Here is a 10,925-nt window from a genome sequence, read left to right on the forward strand (position 1 = left end):
AAAAACTTGAATATCTGGTATTTATTAAGTGCAAAATCCCCAAAAACTCAAATGTACAAATTCTATAGAACTCAATGGGAAAAGTCTTATGCAAAGTCAAGTCATATTTTCAAACTTGAATTTTTCGGGTATTCAAGTTTTTTATTCAAACAAGTTTTCCTTGAACTGAGGGTGGCGGTAGAATACTTAGTTTATTATATTCACCCTAAAACACAACCCTTTACTTGCTTACAAGGGGTATATACAAGGGATATATGGTTTGCCTGCAGAAGTTAATGCTGGCCTTACAGAATATCAACCCCCTTTACCCAGCTGTGGAAATACAAAGGTTCATTTTTCAAAAGGGTGAAATATCTGCTTCTTAGGGGCTAAGCTTTCTTTCTTATAGAGGCTTTTATGGGATAAGTAGTCCTGCAGGCTGTGGGTCATTGGTAATTGGCATGGTTTAATTGGTAAGGTTAGGCCATGGTGGAGGGGGGGCATCCATTGAAGCACTTGTCTTTGGTGACAACATACCTAGGCCTGGCCCTGGCAAATGGTGCACAAATGAAAGGAATTATAAAAATACCGTGGCATAATACTTAATTTATTTCCAGGTAACAGAAACTCGGACTGGGCCGCTGGGGTGCAGCAGCTATGACAATCTTGACTCTGTTAGTTCAGTGCTACTTCAGAGCATGGAGAGCAAGCTGCACTTACAGGGTAAGTCTGTGTACATTGTAAAGCAGTACTAAATGGTATGCCTTCTGTATAAAGGAAAGAAATGAACAAGTCATATGAATAAACATTGGAAATGATGAAGAATTTGTAATTGTAGCCCAGACTCTCCTCTTGCCTGACAGCTAGCTGGGAAAAAAGTAGTGCTGTTGTCTGTTTCACTGGTTAAAGTAATGTAAACACGCAGTAATGATCTTAAACTAACCCTCACCATCCTGTTTGCTGAACACCCTTTCCAATTCTTTTATATGTAAATGCCATACCATTATTTGTGGAACCTCTAATTAGTAATTTAAGTGATATGAAATATTCCTATCATTTATAGGATTGTGTTACTATACCCAGGGCTGCTTTGAGGTACCAGCAGGCATTGGGCAAAATTTTATTGGTGGGCCCCCACTGCCCCAAGAAATTTGTGATAGAATAACTGAAGCATGTAAAGTTCAATATAAGTAAGTAAGGCGGGCAGTGAAGAAATGATGCCCAGGTGTGCCGCCCTGGATCAAAAGCCCTAGGAGCAGAAACATGATAAAATGGTGATGCCACAGGAAACAGGGCAAATAAATCAAAATAACCATACTGTATGCCGATTCCTGCTGATTGAAATGAGGGGTCTGCCATCTCTGCAGGATGCTTCTGCCAAAAGTTATCCCAGATAAAATTGTGCCTCCTATCCTGGTGGGCCCTGGGAAAATGCCCCTTTTACCTATGTATTAAAATGACCCTTACCATACCTAGCAATGTCGGACTGTACTATATTTTATATCACCCTTACATTGTCATTTCCAGCTGTACTGACACTTTGCAATAGGTTAAAAGGGCTACAAAATTAATTGTATCACTTCAAACACATATATATATATATATATATATATTTACAGAATATAATGGTAAAGTAACAAAAAGTAACTGGTACCGCATTCACAGGACTTATGAAAGTACAGGTATCGGACCCCTTATCCGGAAACCCGTTATCCAGAAAGCTCCGAATTACGGAATGCCCGTCTCCCATAGACTCCATTTTAATCAAATAATTCAGAATTTTAAAACTCATTTCCTTTTTCTATGTAGAAATAAAACAGAACCTTGTAATTGATCCCAACTAAGATATAATTAATCCTTATTGGATGCAAAACAATCCTATTGGGTTTAATTAATGTTTTATTGATTTTTTAGTAGACTTAAGGTATTGAGATCCAAATTACGGAAAGACCCCTTATCCGGAATACCCTTGGTCCCGAGCATTCTGGATAATGGGTCCTATACCTGGGTACAAAGATTTATTCAGTGTTCTCAAAGACTTTGAGAAAGGCTGCAGTGGTAGCCGAAACGTTAGACACAACTTCTGAATAAATCTTTGTACTTTCATAAGTCCTGTGAGTGCGGTACCAGCTACTTCATATATATATATATATATATATATCTACTGGAAATCGGCACTCACCACATCAAAGGCACTCGCCGGGTGCTGACCATAAAATAGAAAGAGCATATATAGAGAGAGCACTCACGGCATACAAGAATAGAAAAAATCTATTTATTCAGTCACCGCATCTACGCGTTTCGATCCCCACAGGATCCTGATGACTATCCTGTGGGGATTGAAACGCGTAGATACGGTGACTGAATAAATAGATTTTTTCTATACTTGTATGCCGTGAGTGCTCTCTCTATATATGCGCTATATATATATATATATATATATATATATATATATATATATATAAAGTCAAAATGCAATACTGGCACTCACGTATAAATCTCAAATCCGCCTGGGTGCAGTCTTCACAGTGAAACCGAGATAAGAAGAAAAAGAAGCCGCTCTCTCAGGACTTAGGTGCAAAAATAAAAAGTAATTTATTGAGTAGACGAACTGACGTTTCGGCTGAACACCTCAGCCTTTCTCAAAGAGAAAGGCTGAGGTGTTCAGCCGAAACGTCAGTTCGTCTACTCAATAAATTACTTTTTATTTTTGCACCTAAGTCCTGAGAGAGCGGCTTCTTTTTCTTCTTATATATATATATATATATATCAGGGATGCACCAAACCCACTTTTTTGGGTTCAGGCGAACCCACCCCGAGGGATTCTGCCAAATCCCGAACCAAATCCGAATCCTAATTAACTTTATGCTAATTAGGATCGTAAGGGGTTAAAGATCGTTGTTAATTCCCCACCTGACCATTTAACCCTTTCCTAATGCTGACAGCAGGCAGTATAAGTTCATAAATAAAAAATAATCAATTTATCTGGTTAAGAGACAATTGGCGGAATGCTCGCTCCACAGCACCAACACAATTATAAGGGCATAACCCACTTTCAAATTAGAGAGAGAGAGAATTGACTTACATATAAAGTAATTCCTGAACCTTCCAAAGCCTTACAATGAGTGATCTTCTGTTGTTTGTGTATAATGCTTGAATAATGTGTACTTATTATTCTAATTGTCTCTATCATGTCACTTCTCCCAGGTCTACAGATCATTGTCCCTCAATACCTGCGGGAGAAGTTTGTGCAGTCTGCATTGAGTTACATCATGTGCAATGGGGAAGGAGAATACGTGTGCAAGAATAGCCAGTGCTCCTGCCTGTGCTCTGAATCTTACCCTCAGTGTAACTGCCCTATAAATGATATACAGATAATGGAAAACACACTGGCCAATCAGGGCAAAGCTTGGGCACAAGCATACCGAGACTTCGAGAGCTCAGGTGAGCCCAGAGAGTTGTGTATCTTAAAGTTCTTGCCAATTGTAGCTGCATATGCTTTGTAACTCGCCATATCTTTATTTACTCCATGGATGTGTTTTGTTGAGCAATATTATTTTCATCCTTTTGTGTTTAAAGTGGTCTTACAGAGTGGCTTTTTATATTTCTCAAAATTATCATAGTTCCAACTGATGTACAGATCCATTGCTGGGCCCCTATCCTGAAGCAAGAACTGTTTTTGTGTTGATTTGCTACCTTTTTGCCGTTTGATAAAAGAAAAGTAATTGAGCCATTGAGGTGCTATATGGTCCTTTGTCCGTGATAGGCCAAGTTCTATACCAATCAAAGCTCAATTGGATCAAGCTTGTATCCCTATCCAGGCATTAGTTATAAGTGATCTGTAAAAATAACATCCATACAAACACAGAGTGTCTAGGGAAGCGATATATATTCTCTATTTAGAGGGTGCTTAGCTCTCATGCTAGTTTGTAATATAAGTATCTATTTTTTTAGCCACTTTTCCTGCTGTTTAGTTATAGTTTGTGCAGCTGACATGGGAATATCTTGTTATAGGTGTAATATACAATTTATATTGCCTTCTACGATACATCTCCTCTTATTTTTGTGCTGAAAAAAGTTCTAATGTTCTAAAGAGAAATTGCAATTGGTTGTTATTGGGTACATATAGATTAATTTACGTATGGAACTGATTTTCTATAGAGCAGATTAGCGTTAAATAGCAACCCTTGGGGTCCCCTAACAGATGCATTTGAAATACTAATTTGGCACTAACTAAAATGGAGACTCCTTTCGATTTATTCTTGGAAGTCAAGCTCTTATTCAACAAATTAGGTAGGACCTTTAAAAATGGGTCTCTTGGTGAAACAATCTCCTGAGCTCATCTTAACCATTACAGGGCTCAATCAAAGCAGAACTTTTTTTATCAAAGTAAGTTCTGCCTGTGTAAAGGTCCCCATACACTATAAGATCCGCTCGCTTGGCGATGTCCCCAAGCAAGCGGATCTTCACCCGATATCCCCACCTACGGGTGGGCGATATCAGGTAGAAAGTAACTTGAAAAAAAAATTATCCGATCGTTTGGCCCTTGGCCCTGGCCCTGGCCCTGGCCATTTGTGGCTATGGGGCAGTCGGTTCGGGGACCGCATCAACGAGCCGATGCGGTCCCCGATCCGACCAGATTTTCTAACCTGGCCGATCGAGATCTGGACAATTTCAGGCCAGATATCGGTCGGCCAGGCCGCTCTGTTCTGCCCATACACGGGCCAATTAGCTGCCGAATCTGTCCAAGGGACCGATATCGGCAGCTATAGTCGGCCCGTGTATGGGGACCTTAAGCCTGCACATGCATTGTTTGCAGATATAAAGTCACTGATAATGTGTCACAGTGAAAATGGCCACCTGGTAAAAGCTGCTATTTGTGTTAGAAAAATGTGATGGGATAGATGCAGTACAAATTATGCCATTTGGGTGGGTGAGATGTAACCAAATAACATACATTGAAGGAAAATATATGCTTTACATTTCATGACTAAATTACGTTTAGTCCCTAGCATTTAAAGAATAGAATTTTACTACAGTAGCAATCAGTTGTGTGCTTTGATCATGGCATGAACATAGTACATTATCCATGTTCTTTTGGTCACCGGGTCAAAAAAAGTATGAGTTTTCATACAAAATTCTTTGTGCACACCATAGGCTTAGAGGGAACAGTGCCTGCAGGATTGATCTCCAGGCCTCGCAACTTTGTTAGTTAATGGATCTACCTCCTTCTCCAATTTAGCTAGTTTATCTGTCACGAGGTATCTGAAGTGAGGAGCATACACTGAAAATTGCACTTATTTATATTTGTAAAAGTAGCTTGTTTATCTGTCTACTTGTTATGGTTCTCAGCCTACGCCCTCATTTAGGTTTTTAATGTGTGTGGCACACTTGCCTAGCTCATGGATTGCTTTTCATATGTCTGTGGAAAGTTGTTAAATATCTGCTTGTAGTGTGTGTTTCAAATTCAACAGAATGAGCTTAAGATGTTTGGTAGGTGTTGTTTCTCCAGCTTGTTTCAGCCCTCCATCCCCTGCCGCTTGCTGTTGATCCAAGATGGCTCCTGAATGTGACTGTGAACTGGATTGTGTATATAGAGTGAAGTGTGCAGTTACCTGTTGTGACACTTTTTTATTCTGATGTTAAGGTCCCAATTCTGTTATTAAAGATTATTTGTTAGGTTGTGCATTTTTATTTGTGTTTATTATTGTGTTTATTTGTGTTTATACCTAACCACTTTTGTGATCTGTACATACAAAGCATTTTATAACTCTTGTGTTCTCATGCACTCCTTGACCATTATTTTTTTCAGATGAGTTTAAATCTTATATGAAGCATTTACCTAGCAGCCATTTTCTGAGCATTGGAGCCATTCACCAGCATTGGGGCAATGACTGGGAACTGCAGAGTCGCTATAAATTACTCCAGAATTCACTAGAGGTGCAGCGGCAAAAGATGCAGCGCACAGCACGCAAACTTTTTGGACTTAGCCTGCGGTGTCGGCACAATCCCAATCACCAGCTGCCTAGAGAGTGGTAAGTGTTTATTATATTACTTGAAAGGGATGAAAATGTCGGACTGGCCCACCAGGGTACCAGGAAAACTCCCGGGGGACCCAGGTGTCAGTCGGCCATTTTCCTTGTATGCCTTTACCACGGTCATTCCTCATTTCTATATGAGAACAAAGAAAATAAATAGAAGGAAGAATAAATAATATGTATGGGGAAGTGATTAAGAGAATAAATATTGCAAGTGAAGAGAGAAGGAAAAATTGCTTGGAGACTGGACCCACAGTATAGGGTTCTCTGGTGGGCCCCTGGCACCCCAGTCTCACTCTGACCTTAAGGCTAATGTCCCACGGGGAAATTTAGTCGCTGCGATTTTTAAAAAGTGAGTTCCAGTGACAAGTCTATTTCCCACAAATCCAGGTGTCATTTTCCCCGCCCACAATTAGAATTTACATTCAGTGCAATAGAGAAATCGCAGCGACTTCGCGCTCAGCGGGTTTTACTTTCAGCGATTCCAATAGTTTTGAATGACAATGCTTTCTTTGTAAAATCGCTTGAAAAAGGGGCTCATAGCGGTTCGGAGTGATAAGCGATATGAAGTAGTATCGTCGGTTTAGGTACTGGCGATTTATATTCTTCTCTATGTAGACACAAAACGAGCTGGAACCTGCTTTTTAAAAATCACAGCTACTAATCCTCCCCATGGGACATTAGGCTAATTCACACATATTCACATTTCTAATCAATAAACTGATTTTAGAGTTTTTTGTTTTTGATATAAGAGGGCTTTCTTTACTCTTAGTTCCTTGTACTTATCTTTATTCGAAAACATTGTCATATTAAGAGATTAAGATATTGCCTTTTATGCTCATTCCTACCTTTCCCTTAGCTCAACTTCTGTATTCCATACCACCCTGTTTTCACCATTTTATCTTTCTCATTCGCTCTACGCTGTTTTTTTTCACTCCTTCTCTCCTCTCCCCTCCTTTATCCTATTTTACTACTCTGTTTTACTTTACCTTTAGTTTTCACCATGCTTTTTCTTTTCTGCATTTCTACCTTTGCTCTTGCCTCTTACCTTCTGACCCCCTTCCTCTACACTCCAATTCTATCGTACACTGTTCTTCTCAGTCAAATTTTATTTTACATTGCCCCAGTAGACAGTTGTTATTCATTCCTTTAACTTTAACCTGCCTAGGGGTTTCTTGCATTTGTGCCTTGTGCCCGAAACTGCTTGTACTAAGCATTTTGCTCCATATTTTTAGAACTGAGGAAATGTAGGCCTTCTGCAGACTTTGCTAATTTTATTCCTGTGTCTTCAAGAAAAGGGCTAGTTAGTATATTTTTATTCATCATGTACAATATATTTATATGATCTAAGGCTTTTAATTTCTTTCTTTAACAGGACAATTCAACAGTGGCTGGCTAGAGTGCAGTCCTTACTTTACTGCAATGAGAATGGTTTTTGGGGAACCTTTTTGGAGAGTCAAAGGAGCTGTGTGTGCCACGGAGGTAGTACCCTTTGCCAGCGACCCATTCCTTGCATTATTGGGGGAAACCAGAGTTGCGCAATGTGCAGTATGGCCAACATTTCACTATGCGGCTCCTGCAACAAGGGCTTCAAACTCTATCGTGGTCGTTGTGAGGCACAGAATGTAGACTCAGAACGTAGTGAACAATTTATGAGTCTTGAGACTGAACTGGACTTTCAAGATCAGGAGTTGCGCTATCTTCTGCAGAAGATGGACTCCCGACTACATGTCCATACCACCTTCATTAGTAATGAGATACGATTAGACACCTTTTTTGATCCACGCTGGAGAAAGAGGATGTCGCTCACATTAAAAAGCAACAAAAATCGAGTAGAGTTTATTCACATGGTTATTGGAATGTCCATGCGCATCTGCCAGGCCCGTAACACCACCTTAGACCCAAGCTTTTTTGTCTATGTCAATCCGTTTAGTGGAAGCCATTCAGAAGGGTGGAGTATGCCTTTTGGTGAGCATGGCTATCCAAAGTGGGAGAAAACAAGGCTTCAGAACAGCCAGTGCTTTAACTGGACTCTGTTATTGGGAAACCGCTGGAAGACATTCTTTGAAACTGTGCATATTTACCTTCGCAGTCGCACCCGCCTTCCAACTCTTTTCCGCAATGACACTGGCCAAAGCCCAGTAGATCTTTCTGATCCAACCAAGCGACAGTATTATGTGAAGATCTCAGAAGTTCAGTTGTATGGTTATAGCTTACGATTCAATCCAGATCTCCTCCGCAGTGCAGTGCAGCAGGTCAATCAGTCCTATTCCCAAAGTGGGCAGTTCTACTCATCATCATCGGTAATGCTGCTCATGTTGGATATTCGTGAGAGGATCAATCGCCTGGCCCCACCTGCCGGACCAGGCAAACCCCAGCTGGACCTTTTTTCTTGTATGCTGAAACACCGCTTGAAGTTGACAAACAGTGAGATCATACGTGTAAACCACGCGCTGGATTTGTACAACACTGAGATTCTGAAACAGGCTGACCATATGACAGTGAAATTGTGTTAACCCTCTCCTCTGCCTCTTTATAAGGACCCCCGGGTCAAATGTTTAATATCAGAGTTCAGTGGTCCACCTTCTGGAGAATTTCATTGGTCTGATTTCATCACTTTCATTGACTTGGAGATCTCTTCTATTTCCATACAGATGTAAAGTCCAACTTACTGTCTGACTATGATTATGTTGCACTGTATAAAATGAGTATATTTACATACTTACATCTAAGGTATTTTTTAAAATATTGCATAAGCGCCATGCAGTCAAAGAACTGGCCACTTCTCTGTGCAGTATGAACATACTTGCACAACTAGTACATTTTTATGTTAAATACTAGTAGTAAACAAGGGGAAACACAGAGGTTACATGTTATACATACTACAGTGCTGTAATATTATCATAGTATTGTCCTTGTTTGTTTCCCAGTCCCATCCCCGCGTTTGTGCTGTTTCGCTGTATGTATGTTTCTACTGCGCCTCGAGGTGCATCACATTATCAAATGCTGCAAATATTGTCATTTTAATGAAGAGTGTTGCGTTATTTTTGCTCACATGTGCTTAATTCCAGTATTTATTAAGCTATGCAATCTTAAATACATATCTGTAGAAACAGTGTACATGATTTTGTCTAATCTTAGCCTAATCATTTATAAAACTTTGCTTATTGTTTACGTTTGTATTTTACGACAAGTCTTTGTAACCCCCCCTACTGGTAAATAGTTCATTCCTATGCCTGCATCAATCCAGGGCAATATCTGCTCTGCTGTTGTTGAATGTACCTTTTAGCTAAGTACATCGACCTATGGTCTTATTCCCCCATATGCTGTTATAAATATACACATAAAAGGGGAGAAAGGGACATGTAACCATGTCCCAGATGCACGTCACATATTAGATAGATGATAGATAGATAGATAGATGCCGTAGTTAGATATGAATCTTTTAGAGATTCCTGATAATGACTCTTGATTGTCCTCAATATCAGAATTAAATGCAAAGGAGAAAGCCAACTTACTTTGACCCTGGCCTCAGAGTCAAAAGGAAAAAAATATAGATTTAGATTCCAAGTCACTGCACTTTATCTGTTTCCTATACTGTACAAGACACTTTCTGATTATGATTCATATCTATATATTGCACATTGATACCAAGCCATTGTAAACCATTTTATTTTTCAATATTGCCTCTCAGAGAACTGACCAAATTGTCATGAGTTTAGAAATCGTGGAGTTAAACGAATACACTGGCATCTCTTATTATTTTGCTGAAAATGCTTACAATGTTCATTCTATATTTGCGACTTTCAGGTAACTGGAAGTATGTAGCCATACTCTGTATTGATTCAGCATACTCATTTTCAGACAGTGCCAAATATGAACTGCTGCCCTGAAGGGATGCACATTCTCAGAATTACAAAATGCACAATAACCTTAACAGAATTTGTGTTATAAAGTCTTTAGTTTTCAGGAACCTCACTACATATCAAGGACACGTATCATCTAAAAGCTTTACCATCCAACAGACTATAAGAAAGTCCGCTTTATTATGATTCACCAGCGAGTCACCTGACGCAGCCACCAAGCAACTCTCTAAACACCAATCCCACCTCTACATCCATAATGCAGATTTCCCCCGAGCCTGAATAAGACAATCACCATCCAAGGAAGGGGAAAAGAGAGAGAAGCACATATCTGTTTCCAGGACATTAAAGTGGGATTAATCTAAGACGTTTCAATACTCAACTGACCTCCTACACAAGCTTTGAGAAACCAGCAGTGATGGGGTTTAACTGCCATATACATAAACATTTGCCCCCCAATGAGGGAGAGAATCTTCGTTTTTTTTGTTCTGTAAAAGAAATTTGTAAAATGTTATATAACAGATAATATCAGTAATGACGGTGATTATACAGCAAGCCTGAGGGTGACAACCTACTCCCTAAGTGCTGGAATGTTCCACCTTAAAGACTCATAAAATACTGGCATAATACCATGTTAATCTGGCTGTTCTTTTGGTGAAGAATGAATGAAAAAAGGATGCATTACATTGGGAAGAAAGTGGGGAGTAGTAGTAGGAGTCTCTAAAGTATTTTTGGGCACTGCATGTTACTGGTGAGAGAAAAAAAAGAAATAAATGACATCTTTAATGGTAAATAAGCTACAGAGGTAAGCATCTTTTCATTACTGGAACGTTAAATATCATTTACAAGGTGCATGGCAAAAACACATGCAAGGTACTATGTTCCTGCCAAAGGTTGAGCTTGTTCCCTTGTGTAAAATAATGCACAAAGATTTGCATCTGAATCCACGTGCGATGGGGTGCAAGCAGGAGAAACCTGCAGCTTGTGGCTGGCCAATCACTAGGTGCGAAACAGTATTGGACTGTTTTTTTCCTTCATTAAAAAA

At 39.6% G+C, this 10,925-nt stretch overlaps 1 protein-coding gene across 1 annotated transcript in view; it reads left to right on the forward strand.

Annotated features, from left to right (window-relative positions):
• The window catches only part of brinp1 (bone morphogenetic protein/retinoic acid inducible neural-specific 1), an 85,000-nt gene extending 74,324 nt beyond the window's left edge, over nucleotides 1–10,676 (forward strand). The window contains exons 5-8 of the mRNA XM_002935206.5: nucleotides 597–702; nucleotides 3,187–3,423; nucleotides 5,792–6,014; nucleotides 7,393–10,676. Of these exons, the coding sequence (XP_002935252.2) occupies nucleotides 597–702; nucleotides 3,187–3,423; nucleotides 5,792–6,014; nucleotides 7,393–8,533 (1,707 nt within the window). The 3' untranslated portion in view covers nucleotides 8,534–10,676. The remainder of the gene's footprint in view (nucleotides 1–596; nucleotides 703–3,186; nucleotides 3,424–5,791; nucleotides 6,015–7,392) is intronic.
• Nucleotides 10,677–10,925: the final 249 nt, after the last annotated feature.

Source organism: Xenopus tropicalis, chromosome 8, assembly GCF_000004195.4.
Source record: "Xenopus tropicalis strain Nigerian chromosome 8, UCB_Xtro_10.0, whole genome shotgun sequence".
Lineage (NCBI taxonomy): Eukaryota > Metazoa > Chordata > Amphibia > Anura > Pipidae > Xenopus > Xenopus tropicalis.